Raw genomic sequence first — 21,797 nt, forward strand, 5'->3', positions numbered from 1 at the left:
CTCTTTCCGATACAGTTCTTCTTCTCCTCTCCATCTGACACGTTTAACTCATCGTCTCTTTAATCTTTCTGTCTCCCTGTTTTCCCTCATTCTGTCCGTCTTTCTCTCTTCTTTTATCTTCCCCCAACTCTCTCCGTCTCCATCCTAATATCATGCCCCGATCTGCCCCTAACTCCTCAACATCCATCCTTCTATCAGTCTCTCCTTCCTCTCCTTTATTAATCACTTTAGATATCTTCTCCTTCTCCTTCTTCATTTTACAGGATGATATATCATCCCTCACCGTCTTATCGTTCACCCATCCGTTCCTTCTCACCTCTTCTGCTCTCTCCTTCGCTGCATCGCTTCTTCTAACGGCTTCATCACTTGCCCTCCATCTTTATTGCCCTTCACTTTATCATCGTTGTCTTGCATCCTTCCTTGCCTTAAGTTTATTGTTCTTTTTTTCCTCTGTGAATGTTAAAGGAACATGGAGAGGAGGTACTAAGAAAGTTTTTAAAGGGCAGACCTTAAATACACACACGTACATTGTATGTACATTTGTTGTGAACCATTATTAGTGTACTCCATGGCTTGTGATTATTGATTTCTTTCTTATAAATGCATTGCCAATAAAGCTTAGTGTAGAGACCGTAAATGGTCGGTAAATACTGGTCAGAAAAAGCGGTCGCGATGGCAGATGAAGGGAAAACTGCATGGAGAGAGATGTGCATGTGAACAGAGAGAGAGATGCCGTGAACAAACAAATATCCTGTGTTGTGCTCTTGAGAGTGCACAGATTCATCTAAGTGCATGTTGAATGAAGGGACAGAGAGAGCGAGGGGTGGTGGCGGGGGAGGAAGGTGGTGGTGGTGGTGGTGGTGGGGGGGGGGGGGGTTTCTGTAGAGGCTGTAAAAAAGAGTCGAGACTGATAAGAGAGGATAAAGGTGAGATGCAGATTAATGGAGGAAGAAAGGGGAACCAAAGGAGACAGAAGAAAGGAAGAGTGTCTAAAGCTAGAATGTAGATTTAATTTTACTTCAATTTACATAAAAAGCTGCTTAAAGCTGCATCACTCCGTTTATATAAGCAGTGGGTCAAATGACTTTGTCTAATGTGGAAGGGGTTGCTCATAGTGATTAGCTGACAAAGGATTGTTGTCAGGTTTTGCAGTTCCCTTCTTTGCGGATTATTTCAGCGCCTTTTAGCTCATTGTTTTGGTTTTATCGTGAAATGCTAGTGTCATGATTCACTCTCACGGCTCTCACCGCGTTTCCAAAGAAACCTCTGATACATACACGCTGTACGTGACCTTTCTAGCACTAAGCAGCAAAAAAACAGCAAGCTGTTGAACGTTTTGGTGCCATTAGCAGCTAAAGAGCCAACATGAATGTTTGTCCATATTTGCTGGATGCGTAAATAGGCAACTGTTTGCTAACATGTTATTATGAGGTGATGATAATGTCAAGTTTGTGTTTACAACTTGTTTTGCTGCCCACAAGAAAATCTGTTAATGCTGCTTTGAAATGTGGAAAACCTTTAAATGCATTAAAATGGCCAGACAGAGGAATAATCAATGGGAAATGTTCAAATGAATATTATGCAATGTGGTTTTCCTCTAAATGGGTTGAAAGAAGAGTGAAATCTCTTGAGGGAGGTGTTCAGCCATAGTTTCAGTTCACTTAGTTAAATCTAGACCTCCCTCTGTAACCCATATCCCACTTAAACTGTTCCTTCAGGAGAAATATTGAGACATTATGATTCAAAGATCTCCAGTTGGGACTTGCAACCAATGTTTTTTAATATGTCAGTCTAAATGTTATTGTTAACAGGTTCAAAATGCAGCTGGGAAATTGTACGATCAATTACATTAACTTTTATAATTCACATATGCACCACTCGATACACAGTAATATTCTTTGTGGCCCTGACTCTTAATTTTCCCTGATGGTCAAAGATAAAAACCTCTTACAACCTCCAGGTTATAAACACACTTGTGCAGATATTGTGAGTGATAGATAAAAGACAGATAGATATACGAAGGCAACATAGGAGGAGAGTGAAGGTGTCAGGGGAAGATGAATAGGCCCAGGGACAGGCAGTAAATGAGAATGTAGGAGATAGAGAGAGCGGGAGAAAGACGAATGGATAAAGGAGGGGGGCAGAGACAGAAAGACATACACAGACGGAGTCAGGGGAAAGAGAGACAGATGAATCGCTGGGAGAAAAGACAAGAGAGAGAGGAAAGGGCAGGTGCAGGTGGGAAGTGAAGAGAACGGGAGCAAATGATGGCTAGAGGGAGGGAAGTAAAACAAATAGGGCAGGAGGAAGAGAGGGAGGAACACGAGAGTGGCTCACATTTGGTAAGACCAACTGTTGGCACCCTGGGTGGTGAATGGAGGGATGTGAGGAGGGGAAGAGGGGCGAGAGAGAGGAGGAACAAGTGAGGGAGATCGAGAGGTGGGAGATAGAGGAGCGGTAATTTTTCCTGTGCCAGCGGCAGAGTGAGAATTAGGAGGTGTGTGTGTGCGTGTGTGCGTGCGTGCGTGCGTGTGTGTGTGAGTGAAAACCTTTGGCAATCGGCCGCATGCAGGCTTGGCAGCGGTTGGCATGACGATATATATATCCCACTGCTTAAAGACTCTCACCTTGAGCTGCTAATGTCGGTCAATCAAACCAAAGGTGCCAGTACACACAAAGCAGATTGTCTATATTAGTGAGCACCACCACTAATTACACTCATTCTCTAGCAGCAGCCCACCAGTGGGCCTGCCATACAAACCCTGGCTTGGCAACTGGTCAAACTGGCCCATGGAAAGCGCTGCGTAGGCGTAAGATGCTTCCAGTTACAGGAAACTTCCCCTCAGGGCTCTACAGACCCTGGTGGTGAGGAACGGATCTGGAGGATGAGAACATCTTCATTAGAGGGAAACTTCTGATCGGTGGTTTGATTGGAGATGCTGAGCCATCCACAGCTGAAGTGGTGAAGGAGGTGGAGGTGGGTCACAAATTCTTCACCGTGCTGAATTGACAGCTGAATGACAGCGGAGAGGGAGGACGCTATGAAAGTGTGACAGTTTACAAGTGATGGGCTAAAGGCCAGTGTGTCAGGTCGTGACTGTGGTCAGACAGGGAGGAATAAGAAGACTTCAACAGCCTTAAAGCTGCGTTCAGGGGAAAGCAAAGGAAAACTAAATGTCCTGATGTCCAATCCAAACAACATAGACGCTTGTGAAACAGATTTCGCCTGTGCGTTATAACATTCTTCAAACAGCTCGGGTCTCCATGGCAGCCCCCTTATTTGACCAGAAAATAAATATCTGATGAGAAGCTTTGAAACATACATGAGAACAGACGAGATGACAGAGAATGAGAGAGGGGAGGAGGATAAAAGAACGAGGGAAGACAACACAAGAGGAGGAAGGACGAGTTCCTGTCACTCATTTATCCGTTTGTCTTCGGCACTGCTTGTTTTTCATCATTTTTTCCAGCCATGATAAAGATGGAGGATGAATGAGGAGTAATCAAGATGAAGTAATGTCTGTCTGTCGGGTTATTTCTCTGCGTTTTTGTCCGTCTCTCATTTTTCGCTCGTTCTTTTCATTGTCTTTGAAAATCTTCTTCCCATCCTGCATTTTACTCGCTTTCATCTCTTCATCTGTTGTTCTCCATTGACTGAACCATCCTTCATCCTAACATTCATTGGCTTGTTTTTAAATTTCTGTATTCTTTATCTCAATTTCCTTATTTGTTTTCCATCATGAACCCCCTCTTCCTCCACCCATGTCTCCGCACATCTCTGCGCTCTGTGAAAAACTGATGTATAATTGAAAGCCACTAAAAGGGTTTGCGGGAGGGGGAAGAGTGGAACCGGCAGCGCTAACGTTTAAACAACCTTTTCTGAAAGACAACAATAACTTCAGGATAGGGTGGCCATCAGGTATCTTGGTCATTATCACTATGGCAACTGCCTGTTGACAGCCTCAAGTTGAAACACTGTCAAGCTGAAGAGTCTGGGATTGATGATATGTACTGCACACTGTTGTGTACAGATTTATATTTATAAGATGCCAAAAATGCTTTAATACGGTGTCAAGATTTGACTGTTGCCATGTGTCCTTGTTAGTGAAAAGTGGAGAAAATCGATAAACATCAGAAAACAGATTAAGAATCTATAATTGTACTGCAGCTGCAAAGCCAATTAGCATTCAGTTTACAAGTACAGATGAACTGTGAAGATCTGCAAAGTGTCTTAAATTTGAGCTCACTTCTCAAAATAACTGCTGCCTGTTTCTCACGCCCGAGGGACAAAATGAACAGCTGCCTTCTAAATGATGAATTATTATTCCAACGGGCGACAGTAGTCGTCACAGTTCAAGTGATGTTTTCCCGTCTCTTTTTCAAAATTGTGCCATTTTCCAGGGCTGAGCTGTACTTCTTCCTGGGAAGGATGCAAAATGGCTGACAGCACAAGCTATTACATAAACTATTACATAAAGTCAAGTGTTTGGTCAAAGCCCTGACCCATGATGAACGAGCCACATCAAAAAACTCTCAGCTGATTCACAGATTTGTGCGCTCGGATGAGGTCGGGCGATTCCCCTCGGAGGCAAACAGCGCGCCGTGATTCCTCTGTACCCAAAACCCATCACGGAGTCGGGCTGGGGTCCTGATATATTCTTTTCTAACTTTCTGATTGGGCACAAATTACACTTATAGGAGGGCGAACTGCGATGTGAAAATGTCAAGAGACTGGGTCTGTCTGTCTCATATGATTGAAGACGTGAGCCTCAACTCTTCAGCTGCACTAAGCCCTCATTCCTGACTCCATGCACTGTCGGTGCGAATCAAATTCTGTTTCTTTTTTACATGTATAGTAGTATATAAAAGATGTAAATGAAGTGTTCATTGCTGCGAATGTGTGAAGGTTACACGTGCAGTTGATTCACACTTCTGTGCACAATTACAGAGGCCGTTCATCACTAATTCACTTCCATTCACTTATTTTTGGTCATTTCGCATATTTCCTTTAAATTTTAATTTCCACTTCCCCTTCATTTTCTCTTTTGCTCCCTCATGAAAACTGTTAAGTGCAGTCCTTTCCTCACAAGGCGCTCTCCAAGTAACACATCACAGAAAAAAAACACACACACGGGCAGAAAGAGAGGGTAGGGGTATGAAAAAAATCTCAATTAGGGCACATAAATCAGCAGAGACGAGCACATTTTGTTTTCTTACTTTCCTGCTCCAAATAAAAAGAATATATTTAGCAAAATGTGGCACCAGAAATAACACAAATATCTACAGATTACATCCTCTCATGTAAATCCAATGAAGAGTTTTTTTTGTCATCCTGCTGCTACTCCGCTTGAGATTCAAATCTCATCGTTTCTCACCAAAAACCACTTTCTTTCCTTCTTCCTCCTTATCCTCCTCATATTCCCCTTCCATGTCTCTCGCTCTTTTCTCCTTCCTCCCCTTCTTTAGCCATCACTCCTCTCTCTTTCTCTGTCAGCCTTTTCCTTCGTTCTCCCTTCACTCTTTTACATCGGACATTTCTTGCTACTATTTCTTTTCTCATCCTCTCCCCCATCGTTTTTTTCCTCCTCTGTTCCCAGCAGATAACAGTACAGTAGCTGCACTGGATAACAGTGCATCGTGCAGATTTGTGTGTGTTGGGTATATGTGTGTGTGTGTGGGGTAATGTATGCATGATGTCATTTGTGACATAGCTTAATCCTACACAACTTAATACAGATAGGAGGGCATCAGCGTGTGTATGCTATCCGGGGCTGATCTACAGATACACAGATACACTTGAGCATGTTCAATGTATGAGGTGTACAAGCGGCTGTGATGTGTGTGCATTTATTGTACGTCTGTATGTAAATGTGTGTGATACTCGTCTTTGTGTTTTGTTGTCTCCGTGGTTTCCATGGAAACCATACATCCTCCATACTATATCGCGCATAAGCATTTCAGAGATTCTAACGCACTCCCTCCCTCCCTTTTCATCCTCGCTCATCTGTCATTCCCCTAACCCTTGTGAGAGTCTAGTTCAGGCAGAAAGCCCAAACACTGGGCTCTCAAAATGTGAAGTGTGTGTGTATGTGTGAAGTTCTCTCAAGTCTCCATCATGGGTTTGCATAGCAACCGATGGGCTGCAGCTGGATTTATGTTCAGCACACAGACAAAGCCTCTTGTGCAGTTCAGTGTAGGGTTTCACACATTAATTGTCTTAGCGTCATTACCATGCCCTAGATGCATGTGGCATACATTATCAGGTCACGCTGTGCATTCAAAATCTCATTTACACTCTTGTTAGCAGTGGCAATATCACAAAATATACATTTGTGAAAACATAACTCGAAAGATATTTAAATCCTGATCAGTTACTTTTTTATTGTTAACAGCAAATAAACATTTACACCCCAGAGTAACCTTGATATGTTCCTTTATCACACTGATGAAAAGTCATTGAGTTTCCATTCAGAAACCTAGCGATTTATTTTGCGTTAAGAACAAACTGAAAGCAGCCTGTGAAATCCTGTCTGCGATACATTTTTATGGATTAAAAGTAACATGTTGAGTTTAATGGAATATCTATTTTCAAAACTCCACCGTTGCCTCTGGAGCTTTTCACTCACATAATCTTTGCAAAAAGATGAACATTTCAGTCTAATTTGGCGCATACTAGAATCTAAAGATGTGAGACGGAGGCCCTGGACATATGAAACCCTTTAATGGAGAACCAGAAAGCTTCATCCGTGTGTTTTCTAACTGACCCGACTATATTGAATTTCCTGTGTGAGAGGCAGGGGAAATCTTATCTTTTCCTCTTCTGCTCTCGCCTCACCTGCTGTTTTTTTTTTTCCTCTCACTTCATTTCCTTGTCCCTTCCTCATCCTATCTTCTTGTCCTCCTTCGCTTACCTTCTCTCTATCACAAACTAATCCTCCTCCTTCCATGTCTGATTCTGTCCCTCTTCTTCACCCTCCGCACCTATCCGTCTCTGTCTTCCCACACACACCAGAGATGCTACTGTTATTACTCACCGCAGCTGGAGACCACTTAGCATGGGTGTGTTTGTGTGTGACACAGAGTGTGTGTCTGTGTGTGTGTGTTGTGCGGTTTCTCATTATGCGATCCATAATATCATTAAGAGGGGCAATATCTCACCCCTTAAAAGCGTTTTATCTCGCTCGCCCTCTCTGTTGGCCTCCCTCAAACTGCCTCCACTCAGACAAGAAGAGCTGAATGAAGGATTTCTTTCAACCTACTTGCTCCTGTAGATGTGTGTGTGTGTGTGTGTGTGTGTGTGTGTGTGTGTTTGTGTGTGTGTGTTTGTGTGTGTGCATGCGTGTGTGTGCGCACGACAAAGACAGAAAGATTCAGTGTCTCATATCACTCGATCACACACAGTGCTGCTCTGTTTTTTGCCTTTCTGCGCTTTCTACGATCTTTAAACACTAAAAAGCTGCTGTCTCTCAGAGTCCCACTAACTCCAGTGTTAGCAGTTTTCACGCTGATTTGTGTGACGGTAGATACTGTAGAACTGCATTTTAGTAGAAAGAAACTCAGTTATTTGATTATCGGCGCTACGGTTAATCAGAAAAGTCAAAGTTGTCAGCCTGCAGTTTAACTACATCATCCATATACAGTATCGTCCATTATGTAAAAGCAAGTTAATATCATGGTGTACACTGACCTACAAAGCTAAATCACAGTAACTACATATTTAGCCAAAGTTGTGTGGACACCGGAATATATTTTTTTTGACATGTTTATCATATGAAAAGTAATTATGTCATAGAAATGTGAATTATTACATAACAGAGCAAATTTCCCTCTAATGTCTGTCCTCTAACCTCCCTGTCCCACGAGAGACCAGCAGGAGACAGCTAATACTAGAGAGAGCTACGTGATCTTAATCTTCTGACATAGAAGAAAGCTAAATTTACCAAATATGCTTCTCCGTCTTATGTAATTTAAATATTTCGATGATCTGACGTTTTAGAGATCCAGTCTGTTATACCACATAGAATAAGAGATGCAGCAAATGCAAAGATGCAATGCAACGATGAAGATCCAGAGTAAAAACAGAAGACAGACAAAGTTAGCGACTATCTACCAAACATAGCGGAGCTTTCAGAAGTCAAAGATATTTCCCCTCTGAAGCTGGTGGAGAGCAAAAGTTGAGCTACAAGGAGACTCTGCTGCCTCCCTTTTCTACTGTAATCAAATCACTGTAATCCTGTTTGTTGCTGTTGTTGTTGTTGTTGTTGTTGTTGTTGTTGTTGTTGTTGTTGTTGTTGTCGTCGTCGTCGTCGTCTGGCGTGCTGATGGTACAAGATGTACATATAGTACAAGATGTCTTTGTACTATATGTATGTCCTCATCAGCTCTTCTCCACCTGTCAAGCTTTGTGGCCAGCATTGTTGTTCAAGTTTTACACTTTCAACTTATAATCATTTTTTATGATCTCAATTTTGCTGTGTTGCAGCAATTCTCTCACAACTGTGTGTGTGTGTGTGTGTGTCTGTGTGTTGTGTGTGTGAGAAGGAGAGATTTAGAGGTGCTGCGAGAAGCAGAAATGGTAAAAGTGGAGTATGTGTATAAATCAACCTCACTCAAGAAAATGAGTTGTTTGCTGCTGCCGTTCTCTTAGATACTCTCTCTCTCTCTCTCTCTCTCTCTCTCTCTCTCTCTCTCTCTCTCCTCTCTCTCTCTCTCTCTCTCTCACACACACACACACACACACACACACACACACACACACACACACACACACACACACACACACACACACACACACACACACACACACACACACACACACACACACAAACACAGCACCTAAAAATATGGTGGGCAGTCTTTCATTGCCTGAAAACGCACATATGCACACATGCCCATAAACACGGGGCTTCCAGTGGCTGTAAATCAAAAGTCGAACTGGAGCCAAAAGAATATGGAAAGAGATGGAGACAGAGATATAAGGAGAGGCTTTGTCCATTAAGTAATGCAATGAGGTCTCGACTAATCAAATCAAACTGTCGCTCAATCATTCACCTCTGTAAAACTTTAAAGCCTCATGCAAACAAACAAACACACACACACACACACACACACACACACACACACACACACACACACACACACACACACACACACACACACACACACACACTGCAGTGATATAAAGCTTTACTATTAAAATAATTTACACCCTCTTGATTCTGTTTGGGGCTTTTCAATCATCACTACCTTTTGTTGACCTTTTTTGTCACTCTCTTTTTTTCTTTCCCTTTCTCTGCCTCTATTTCTGGCAGTGTGAGTTATATGTTCAGTGAAGTTGGCTCTTGTGTGTGTGTGTGTGTGTGTGTGTGTGTGTGTGTGTGTGTGTGTGTGTGTGTGTGTGTGTGTGTGTGTGTGTGTGTGTGTGTGTGTGTGTGTGTGTATGTGTGTGTGTGTGTCTTGTGTCAGTCTGTTGACAGACCGGGGCACTGAGGCTACTTTCTGACAGAAGAACTTTCTGGGGAGCAGGTGTCAAAAAGTAACAAGGTAAAAATACAGAGAGAGAGGGAGAGAGAGAGAGGTGGAGAGAGGGATGAATCAAAGTGGCAGAGAAGTAATGTGTTGCTTTCAGGACTGTGTCTGTTGGAAGAACAGCCCGAATTCAATACAGTGACAAGTTTGCAGTCTACATGGTTGTGCTTCTATTTTTCAGATGTTTAATATCTGGGATGTTTAAACGTTTTTTTGGACAAATTCAACAGATTTCATAAACTCACAGGAAGCAGCAGTGCAAATCCAATTCAGGAATAATTCTTGTCTGCAATAACACATCTTGTGTTTGACTGGAAACTGTTTGGATTATGGACAGTGATGTAGTTATTAATCAAAGCTGGAAATTCCCATTGTAGCCTACCCAGCTGTGGACACTTCACCTACTGGGAAAAACACATAAACAAACTCCAGATCACTCAGAACAAGTTAGTCAAGGTTGTGCTGGGCGTGAGCTCAAGAGCACATTTTGGCAAATAGCATTTCCAGTAGTAACATCCCCAACAATGTGCAGCTACAACTCAACAACAAGAAAACAGGAAAAACCCGTCCATCTCAAAGAACACCGTCATCATGTCGGGACCAGAGCTAATGTTGACGTTTGTGCTCGGCGAGGTTCAGCGCCAACACAGGCACTGGTAGAATAAGTTAACTTTGCATTTACAAAAATCACGATTTTAGTGGGAATGGTAATCAAAATGATGATGGTGTGATTTTTTTTTGGTTTCCTTACATCTGGAGAATTTGATTTATAGACCGTGACATCATAGTCACCACAATACTTCACTGATAACGGATCGTTGTGACACATTCTACCTTTATCAGAAAACTGCAGCTCCTGCTATTTAGATATTGCACTTATGCACATATTGCGATTTCGATAATATTTTTGATTAATTGTTCAGCTCTAGCTTATAGTTAACTTGCAAGTGTAAGCTTACCACTCTGGTCATAATTTGTATGTTATCTTTAACCATTGTAGTGGTACGGCTCTGGATGTCAGTCCACGGCTTTAGTCCAGCCTGTAACATCTCAACAACTATTGGACGGGTTGTCATGAAATTTTGCACAGATGTTCTTCATAGTCCCAGAGAATGGGGTCTTTGGTCCCAACTAAAATACTTGGCATCTAAAGCCAGAGCTTCATAAACCATGAAAAGACCCTGGACCCCCTCTGATAGTCCCCAGGATTAGTATTGTTGGCTCGCAAGTCAGGGATGTTGGAGCTTTACTGAATCCATGAGGTTATATTCACATGTATGACTAAAAGAAAAAAGAGAAAGAAAGATTTGGGTTTAGTTGATGAAAAGATAAATGTTTGAGAGAAGAGGAGGAGGAGAGGAAGAAGGGGCTAAAAGAGACCCTAATGAGGGATGAGACAGAGCTGGAGAGAAGAGGGCGCAGATGGGAGTGCTGCTACAGCCAGCACCAACTATGAATAATGAACGCTCTGCAGTCAGTGTGAGAGTATTTGTGTGTGTGTGTGTGTGTGTGTGTGTTGTCTGCAGTGTGTAAATTGGCCAGATTAGTGCATACATACGTTAATGAATCCCCCAAGTGTTTGGTTGGAACACGTTTTCATGCATGTCTGTGTACATTGAGCTGTTTTGTTTGCGTGTTTCTAATTTGTGTGTATGTGTTATTGTATCAGTAGTGAAGCATGAATGCATGTGGGGGTGGCCGGCTGTCTGTTCATACAATCTGTGTAATGTGTATGATGTGCAACATGGAAAACATTTTGTCCATATCCAGTGTGTGTGTGTGCATGCATGTTCCTTATCATTGTAAATTATATGCAAGGTAAATTGTGATCGTGTGCGTGCGTGCGTGTGTGTGTGTATACGTGTGTGTACATGTGTGCACTTTTGTCCCCCCAAGTGAACACTGTGTATTGAATCGTAACCCTTCACATCTCAGTGAAGTCTATGCATTACTCATACTCCTCTTTCAGCCTCTTTCTGTCTGTCTCCTTCTTTTTCCGTCTTCACTCCTCTTCTCTCTCTCTCTCTCTCTCTCTCATTCTACTTTATGTTCGTATTTTTTTTCTTTTTTCTCAAACTGTCCTTTCCTGTTAATACACCCGTCAATCTTTCCATTACCGTGATAGCGGTGGCAGATTTACCATCAAAATTCTATTAATCTATAAATTAGTCATTTCTATGAGTTCTTGATTTCAACATACGAGTCCTTGATTTCAGAGGCAGAAAAAAAGTCGACCTCTCATTTCTAGCCAATGAACTTCTGAAATTACTTTTTTGTCAGCTGTAGCTCGGCAGCTACAGTATTTAAGCTAACATTAGCTATTTGCACCTTACTTTTTAATGTTTCCAGTTAATTCACTTTAAATCAAGGCTCAGATAAAATGGTTCTTGAATATGTAAATATATCTAATGTAGTATGATGTGGAAAAATGTAGACATTAGTTACACTTGAGTGTTTTTGGTTTATGAAAGGCTGTAAAGACTTCACACAATGACTCGTTTTCTTTAGAACTCAGCTTTACTGCATATTGTTAGATAAGATAAAAGAAAAATACAGGCAGATGCATGGAAATGATCAAAGCAAAGGAGTTTGCTGTACAATAAAAAACATAATAAATCATAACATATATTTCGTCTCTCTCCTCCCTCTTCCCTAAATGAGTTTGCATTTAGGTGTAAAGTGTTTTTTCCTTTTGTGTTTCACATTTGACTAAACAACATTTCAATTTCGTTTGCAACATTGTTGAGAGTTGCAGCAGCTCAAGCCGATGTGATGCTAGAAATAGCAAATCCAGACAGTTTTATCCACTGTTGCTGTGACAGCTCACCAATGAAAACAATGTGCTTCTACTTCTCTACACCTCCATCACTCTCTCACCTCCCTCTCTCCATCCTCCCAGGTATGCCCCCCCCCCTCCTGTTTTTCTCTGTTGAACCAAGGCCTATTTACTGCGTCACAATCAACATGGCTGACAGTGAAGCATATGATGACACAACCAGGTGGAAATGAACACTCTCTTCCTCTCTGCCTGTCAGACGCAGACGGAGCGTTGGAATGAGGATTATATACTCTGAGTGAAAAAGGCCAGAAAGAGACCAGCCTGATGAGATTTACATAGAAGCACCGAAAGTTAAAGCCAAATTAACAACTAACAATGTCAAACTGGAGTCAAAATAACATATAGCAATAGTATTACACTGTCGTAGCGTACACTGTACTAGGGCCTTTCCAAAGCACAGGACTGACTAACCTCATCTACCTTATGTACAATGCTGGTGTTTTACATATTCATGCTGTTTACACTACGCATAAACTGCACGTGGCAAGACTAGGGAAAGATTGTGGCTATGATTAATGAACTGTAGTTAAGACATTGTTTGGTTTAGGCAACTAAAATACTTGGTTAAGTATATGAAAACATCATGGTTATGGTTAAAGGTACGCGATAAAGTTTTTGTCCACTAGTACTGCTGTGTAGCAGTGTTTTTAAAAGTGGGTCCCTGTTTTACATGCACGCAATCACATGGGTGATACAAAACTCCTCCTGTCATAAACACTTATCCAATGATCACCAGTCGTAGGCGACAGCATGCAAAGAAGCGAAGCAACATGTCGTGCAAAGGCAGTGAAGAAGACAACAAGCTAGCAAACATGGACATAACCATTGCATGATTTAAATTATTCAGAACATCAGCTCTGCAAATGTTTTATGTAGATGGAATAAAGCTTTAGGCATGTGTTGGACTTCAAGGATACCCACAGTGTGTTTTAAGTGAGAAAAGCCCTAGGAAGTGCGAAGTCATAGGAATACTAGGCTGAACTTACAAATGAGCAAATGAGCTTTTCTTCGTGTGATTAATATACATCTTCTGTCTACAAAGTACAGCTGTGCTGCGCAAAGCATTTAATATTGAATTAATATAACAAAGTTCAAATCAAATGATACTCTATCTGTAAATATACTGACACAGGCAATAACAAACACATTATATTACTCAGTCACACTGTGCACACCCTTTTCTCACTTGTTAAGGTTCGGTTGTGGCGTGCATCTCCTCGAAAGTGTTTGCGCTGCATTTTCGGGCCTCTACCCTGGGTGCTCCTAATTGAAAATGTCTCAACAGTGGCTGTGCTGCTGCACATTGCATCACCATCAGCTGGAGGCAAATTAGCAGCCTCATGTGTTGTCTCACTGAGCCTCGTCAACTTGAGCTCGAGCCTTCATCTTTGCAGAGGCTCCTCATCATCTTCTGCAAGAGAAAACAGAGGAGTGCAAATTTAATAATGTTCATTTTTGTGTTCTGCGATGTTGTCCTGTTTGTTACTTATGGTTAGCTAATAAGATACTTTGATAGTAATGAGGCTCATGTAGCACTCCTTACCCGTGTTGCTGTGTTTTCTGTCTGAGCAGCAGAAATTACCTCCTGGCTAATTACAGCCTGATGGAGTGAAACTTTCCCAGTTTTAATAGACTGCGCGAAACACATTTGCTTTTATTATGAAGGGAGGCATAAAACTATAAAGGTTAATTATCTGGAATACACTCAGTCTCATCTTTCACTTCTCTTTTTCACAGGAAGATCATCGAGGTGAAGATTATCGATGATGAAGAGTATGAGAAGAACAAGACCTTCATCATCGAGCTGGGAGAGCCGGTTCTGTTGGAGATAGGACAGAAACATGGTCGGTCTGTCTGCCTGTCTACTTTGTGTGTCAATGTGTGTGTGTGTGTGTGTGTGTGTGTGTGTGTGTGTGTGTGTGTGTGTGTGTGTGTGTGTGTGTGTGTGTGTGTGTGTGTGTGTGTGTGTGTGTGTGTGTTGGAGAATATCAAGAATTCAGGAGCGGGTGCAGGAACAAGCAGACTGTGACAGACAGAATGGAGTCTTTGTTTAACTGCCACCAGAGTCTCAGGCCTCCTGCACACCTGTCTCATATAAACAGGGCGAGACCTGCATTGATTGTCTGAAGCTTTCGATCTAAAACTCAGATTAGCTCTGGAAACATTTTACTTGGACCCACAAAGAACCTGGCTTGGATTTGAAAAGCACCAGGCTAAAGCTGTGAGGTTTTTTTAATATAGCGGCATCCATGGCACATCATGTTGGATCACAGGAAAACAAATAATAACCTATCCCACTCAGTGCTATACACACATAAATATGTTATACAGTACATAAATAGCCAGATGCTGTTCTGAACACTCAGTGCGTACTGGGGATCATAACTGTAAAAATGTCACTGAGCTCAGCAGCAAGAAAAGAGCAGATTGAACAATTTGCAGTTCATTCCTGACTAATGAACAATTTTGATCAAGTTCCTCTCTCAGCTCTGTACTGTCATTTCCCACTTTCTGAATCTGCATCGTTTCCAAAAAGCTTAGAAATCTATCAGTGTGAAACATTTCAGCTCACTCTTCTACGTTTCTCAGTGTGTAGGAAGCTTTACAGGCAGACAGCTAATCTCTGGCAGGTGATCAAGGCTAAAGAGGACCAATGCTGGAAGTCAATAAGTAATTTCTGCAGCTTTGACATTTCTTTTAAAATGGATTTTACTCAAGGTTGAAAGTTTACACGATGGAAAAAGATGAAGAGAAATCTGGAGTAACTTCCCTCGTGTCATATTACTTCAATGAGACATATTCTTTGTACCATTTAGCTTCATTTCTTTTTTTATTCATTTCTCATCCTCATGAATTTCCTCTTAACTGCAGCACTGTGTATTTGCATTTTGGGATATCAACCTCTAAAACAGTGGTTCTCAACCTGTGGGTCAGAGCATATATCTGAGGGTCTAGATGAAGATAAATTCTGGAATTGTTTTTTTGTTTGTTTTAACCTCTAAAAAAAAATTTTTTTTAAAAAATCACCGTTTAGTCGAACTGGTCACAACCACACAACCAGCAGACATATGCAAATCATTATGGTGATCCCATAACTTTTCATCTAATGTCATTCTCACATCGAATTTTCAATTTACTCAACTGTACTCTTTGTTTAGAGCTAATTAGCTAATATTAGCACTCAAACACGATAAACAAAGATTGTGGTAAACGTTATACCTGCTACTCAGCATGTTAGCATCGTCATGGTGAGCCTATTAGCATGTTGATGTTAGCATTTAGCTTACAGCGCTTGTCTAAGCAGCCTCACAGAGCCACTGTTGTGGCTGTAGACTGTTTCTCATTAAGTCCCACTGTTGGTCTTTGGAGGTTGTGAACAGCCAAGTGCTTGTTCCAAGTTGTCAATTGCTGTTATTTACCTGCCAGCGTGGAGGTTCAAACCACACCTCTTCCTCGCTAGCGTCTCAACTAAGCAGTAGAAGTTGTTCAAAACAAGGACACGATCCCTTATCAGGTCCCTTCATGTGAACAGTAGTGCTTGTGTTTGATGGAGCCCACAACCACAGCCTGTGATTGAGAGCCAAGTCTCCACGGTGGTCGACAATTGTTTTATCTCCCTCTCTCCCTCTCAACACGCAGACTCACACAGAGACTCTTCCTGGTGGTGTGAGGGTCTGCACTCTAGATGTCAGACATGAAGAGCTGACAGCCCGGGGCATGTTTCATTACACAGAAATATAATTTGTTTTATAACACTATCACAGAGCAAGCAGACTGACATTTTCACACATACACACACACACACACACACACACACACACACACACACACTGTATAACATACTGTACACAGCTTTTCACTTACAGCAGGTTTGCACTGATAAGAGTTGACTCAATTAATGGCTGTCACTGTGCGTGAAGAGTGAGTGAGGAGACGTATGGAAGAGTTGTTTCATGGGACAAAATTATAAATTCCTTCTGGGTATTCATATTTTTAATAGCATGAGATACTTAATAGCTTGGATTCCCATGTGGCAAATCAGTATTTGAATATTTGCATTTACATGACTGTCTTTCACAGCTGATTGCATACATTTTCTAAAATGAAACCTCAGCAAAACTATTAAAGCCATTCACGCTGCTCTGGTCAAAATCTGACGGATGAAAAAATGGTTCATGATTTGACTTCCAATGGTGTACGAAAGCTCTCAAATCGGCAGATCAATTAAAATAAAAACTTTATGGAGATACTCGGGCAGGATTTGACAAAAAAGTAACATTTACTGCTGTGACGTGCTAAAAACTACAGTGCCTGTGGCCAGTGGAAATCAAGTTTGTTCAAATGTAAAAAAGAAATATATATAATACTGCCAGCTTTCTTCTTTAAATGACACAGTATTTGGCCAATTGTTTATAATCCTGAATGCCATTTTTGCTTTGTGATTGATCTGTCAGTCTTAGACAAACATGCAGTCATCGTGTGACCAATCAAAGCAGTGATCTGAACAGACAGAACTCTCTCTCCATAGCAAATAATAGATGAATGATCCCAATTTTTTGTAATATATTTTATTTTATTTATACTGTAACTTGGGTAAAAAATTGGTCCTACTGATATTATATGAGCAAAAATGTAAAAACTTACAGAGTCACAACCAGAACTGTGAGAGTTTGGACATATTATTCATGAGTGGCTGGTCTCCAGGGATTTGACATTTCAAATGCAAAGGTTATTCAATACAATCCATATAATTAGTGAAGGCAGTAATATACTGTATTTCTGAGTGGTTTTGTAATGATTTAAGTGACTACTGCCAAATAATTCCAAGGGACATGAGAAAAAGATTTCTTTTTTGTCTTATTTTTATGGTTAATAATGCAAAACATGTAAACACGTCTGCATGGAAGCAAAGAAAGCAGACCCCTTTCAACATCAAAGTTGATGCTGATTTTTGTAATAAATCAAATATGACATCTGTGACCTCAGCCTCACCAGAAAACCAACACAAAACACATGGCTGCATTAGGCCCTGTCTACCACAGGAAATGAGGCTGACATTTCAAATTAAAAGTGAATATAGTGAGTGATCAATATCCTGGCAGGCTATTTCCTCAGAGGGGTTTCCACAAAAATTGAAAGCTCTGAATAAATTGTAGTTAGTTGCAAAATCCTCAATATCCCTCAAAATAATGAGGAGCCTGACCCAAGTATTCTCAGTGGTAGCTACAGCCCTGCATTAATCATATAAGTGTATAAATGTAGGAGGAAAAAAAAGAAAAGTTCCTATTATTGGATTACTTTAAATTGGTACTGTATAACGTCTGCACAACCGGCCTGCTGACCCATTCATCTCTGTGGTCTCCTAGGCGACTCCAATGAGAACAAGCCGTTGGTGGGAGCAGAGGAGGAAGAGGTGGCTAAGATGGGCTGTCCCAGTCTGGGTGAACACACACAAGTAGAAGTGATCATAGAAGAGTCCTACGAGTTTAAGGTAAGTGTGTGAGTGTGCACGTACTGTATTTTCATTTTAGTTATTATGTGCACGTACAAATGCCTTTTGTGGCTGAATTTCAGAAGGTCCTCAAAATATATCAGCAGATTGTCAGATAGATTTCATATCCCGTTGATATAATGACAACCACCATTTATGCAGCCATTAAGTTAGCTGTGTTAAACATTACCTAAAAATGAAAACGACTTAAAATGCAAATTACACCTAAAATGATTCAAAGTGACTGTCAGCTGCCCCAGTCGGGAGGATGAATGACTCATTTTGTTAGCATGTAATGGACTCTGTAATGAGAGGCATGTCATTTTGATGGGAGACATGCAAAAGACAACAAATAATATATTCAAAGTGAGCTGACATCTTGTTTCAGGACACAAGAGGCCTCATAAGAAGGAATGTTTCTGGCACAGTTGACGATTCATCCAGCAATTTAGAAACCATATTGGCTTAGTTATTTCATAAACATTGTATATTAGAAAGAATGTCTTCTCAAATTTGATCAGTTTGTAATTCAAGCGTGGAGAGACACAACTAGACACAACAAACCAGATCTGTCGGTCTCATTGTTCTCCTTGCATTACTTTGCAAAGTCATGTTATTCTGCTAATTTCCATGTGAGATTGCCTCTATCTATCTATGATTTGTTTATGTCTTTAAACGTAACCAATCATACTGCATTTGTTTGTTTGCAGATTTGATTTGCTCATTTGTCCATTTGTGTCATTGTGTGTGTGTGTGTGCGTATGCAGAGAGCAGTGAATACACTTGTTTGGCGAGCTGAAAAGGTTATCTGTCTTTCTCACTCTTGAGTTTGCCTTTGCACGCAACGCTAGTTCTTCTATCTGCTACAGGGAAATACTAATAATAATGTGCCTATAAATCATTAATTGTCACTGGAATTACTCTAATTGAAACTCCTGATATACAGTATATTTTGTGGGTTTTTTCTTATGTTGCCTTTCACTTATTAGATAGTAAACGATGCAGGGTTTCCTCCTCACAAAGCCCTGTCAGCTGGGTTATGATAATGACTGGTGATGTGATGCTCCATGGCTGCTGCAAGCTGTTTTGCATCAACATCTTTTATTATTCCCCTTCTTTGCTGCTTTAAACGCACAACTCAACCAATCTGCCTGAAGGCTTTTTCCTAGATTTCACTGGGAGCGCCAGCAGAACATGGCATCACAGCCAGTTTCACAGCATCGTATTAATTAGCACATCCTATACTTCAAATTCTCAGTGTTATGAAATACTGACTTTTTTAAATGTATCTTTGAAATGTGGAAACGAATTGAAAGGCTTGAAATCAGCATTTTCTCCTATCTGTGTGGCTGTGGGTGAATTAACATCTTGAGGGTTGTGTCTTCCCACTTCTACCCGGTGTGTGTGCACTTGCATGTTTGCCTTTGTGTGTTTGTGTGTGTGCATATGTGTGTAGAGTACAGTAGATAAGCTGATCAAGAAGACAAACCTGGCCTTGGTGGTGGGAAGCAGCAGCTGGAGGGAACAGTTTGTGAATGCCGTTACTGTCAGTGCAGGTAAAACACTCACTCACACACACACGAACACACACAGGATGTAACGCATCATTTTGATTAATGAACAGTGGTTATGGTTGACATCTTGACATAATTTTGAAAAGATGATGGATGATGAGGGAGAACATTTCCTAAACGTTTGCATCAGCATTTTTATTTTGAAGCTTTTCATGCATTCATTTTAATCTATTCGTAATCTTATTTTTATTCAGGTCTCATTGCTGCCACTGATCCTAATAGCTAGTATATAGAGTATTTTCTTTTTCCATTTCCTCTATTAACCCTACGTGGGAAGAAAGTTTTCTCCAATCCTCCTTTGAAGAAATACACTTTTTTGTTTTCTTGACAACAGTTAGATGAGAAAATACTATTATATTAGTTAGCTTGCATTAGCATGAAGACTGGAAACAGTGGAAACATCTAGCTTGTGTCTGTCTAATACTCACTGATAAACACCTCTAGTATCTAGTTTGTTGTCCGTACTCTATGTTAGCTATTTTTTGGTGAACAGTCACCACAGCCGAGTATGAACATGCTAATTAGTAAGCTGTCAGGGTTTTGGCAGGCACATGTCTTTAGAGACTAGAGATAGCTGGATAGCTGTAGTTGAAAGTCAAACTGTTGCCTCTGTCAGATCCGTCAGTCTCACTCGACTTGTCTCCTTTTTTTGTGTGTATCCACTCCCCTGTCTGTTCCTCCTATCAATTGTCTTTTTTTTCACCATCTTCCTCACTTTTAATCTCCTGACGCACCTGAAAGGAGATGACGACGAGGAGGAGAGCGGCGAGGAGCGGCTGCCGTCCTGCTTCGACTACATCATGCACTTCCTCACCGTTTTCTGGAAGGTCCTGTTCGCTTTCGTCCCGCCGACAGAGTACTGGAACGGTTGGGCCTGCTTCATCGTCTCAATATCGCTCATCGGCGTCCTGACAGCGGTCACCGGCGATCTGGCATCTCACTTCGGCTGCACGATAGGACTGAAGGACTCGGTGACCGCGGTGGTGTTTGTGGCGCTGGGAACATCGGTGCCAGGTGAGCCATTATATTAGTAATGTAGTATGAGTCTACACATACAGTAACACAAAAGTCAAACTGAAATTAAAATGTGTTTTTGATAGGGAATGAAACTATATACTTGGTTTTCATTTTGACGTGTGTAAAATTGTGACAAGAAATTAGAAGAAATTTAAACTTTTTAAACAATTTTTCGGCCATGACAGTGCTTTAGTGCTCACCGGTGGATGTAGATTTTTAGTTAACACTGATAATGCTTGCCTGGACACTAAAAGTAGTTGGTAACAGTGTCAATGGACACACATTAACCAACCAACACATTAACCCATAGACCCATGACATGCTCCGATCAGGAAGTTGTAGGCAGGTATCTTTGCTCCCGAGGTAAATGTCCATCCAGGGCATGAAGCTTAAACAGTCATTCCTCAGATACGACCAAAAAACATATCTGCTTTTCAAGAATGGAAAATGATGCACCATAGCCACAGTATTGCAGTTTACTCACACAAAAATTATACAGTAAGTAAACACTAAATCTGAAACAAAATGCAAGCGTTTTCCTTGACACTCGGATTCGAAAGACCTCTCGCTTCCATCTCGGTTCAGTAGCAGCCGCCCTCAGGAAGCAGGCATGAAATCAAAATTGACCCAGCTCCATCACAGCCTTCAGCCTTCAGCCTGAGCTGGTCTCTGCTTGGAGGGGATGCATCATCCCAGGGCTTTAATTCAATTCACTTTCTCTTTCCTTTCGTCAGCCGTTTTATTGTTGCCTGCCCCTCCATATGATTTATAAAAATCGCTCCTTTGCTACTCTCCCAGGCAATAACTCTGATGCTGTGTGGCGAGGTCTCTGGTCTCTCGTTTGAATCAATTCCCTCAACAGCCATATTATGTTGCGTGTTGGAATTGCAGGCTGTAAATTTGGCTCTGATGTCCATTATCAGTGTGCGTGTCCTGTTGACAAGGCGTGTTGGCTTTTCTTGCTTTTCTGATTCTCTTTTATTCTGCTTTGTTTTGTAGCTTTCGCTCACATTCACTGTTTTCTCTCCGTCTTTTTCCCGTCTTTCTGTCTGTCCCTCCCTCGCACTCTTATATTCCACCTCACTTATCTGTTACACTTGCTCTTGTGCCCTATCCCGGTCAATTTATTATTCTGACTAGGTGCTACCTTACTCCTCGCTTTCTCCCTTTCGTCCTCTTATTGGATGTTGTGTTTTCACTCTCGTATCATCCATCATACCCAGGTGTGCGTGGGTGAAGGTGTGTGCTTGCAGTGCCGAGTCAATGCAAGTTTGTGTGCGTCAAGTCCAGCAGGTCATTATAACTTCCACCGGGAGTGTGTGCTCCCCTGTGGGTATGTGTGTGCGTG

The 21,797-nt window shown here is 41.4% G+C and overlaps 1 protein-coding gene across 3 annotated transcripts in view; it reads left to right on the top strand.

Moving 5' to 3' along the window:
- slc8a4b (solute carrier family 8 member 4b) overlaps nt 1–21,797 on the top strand; it is a 100,505-nt gene that overhangs the window by 68,944 nt on the left and 9,764 nt on the right. For all 3 annotated transcript variants that reach the window (XM_056369352.1, XM_056369353.1, XM_056369354.1), the window contains exons 12-15: nt 14,105–14,211; nt 17,734–17,858; nt 19,315–19,414; nt 20,174–20,446. In XM_056369352.1, the coding sequence (XP_056225327.1) occupies nt 14,105–14,211; nt 17,734–17,858; nt 19,315–19,414; nt 20,174–20,446 (605 nt within the window). The remainder of the gene's footprint in view (nt 1–14,104; nt 14,212–17,733; nt 17,859–19,314; nt 19,415–20,173; nt 20,447–21,797) is intronic.

The sequence above is a fragment of the Seriola aureovittata genome, chromosome 23 (assembly GCF_021018895.1).
Source record: "Seriola aureovittata isolate HTS-2021-v1 ecotype China chromosome 23, ASM2101889v1, whole genome shotgun sequence".
NCBI lineage: Eukaryota > Metazoa > Chordata > Actinopteri > Carangiformes > Carangidae > Seriola > Seriola aureovittata.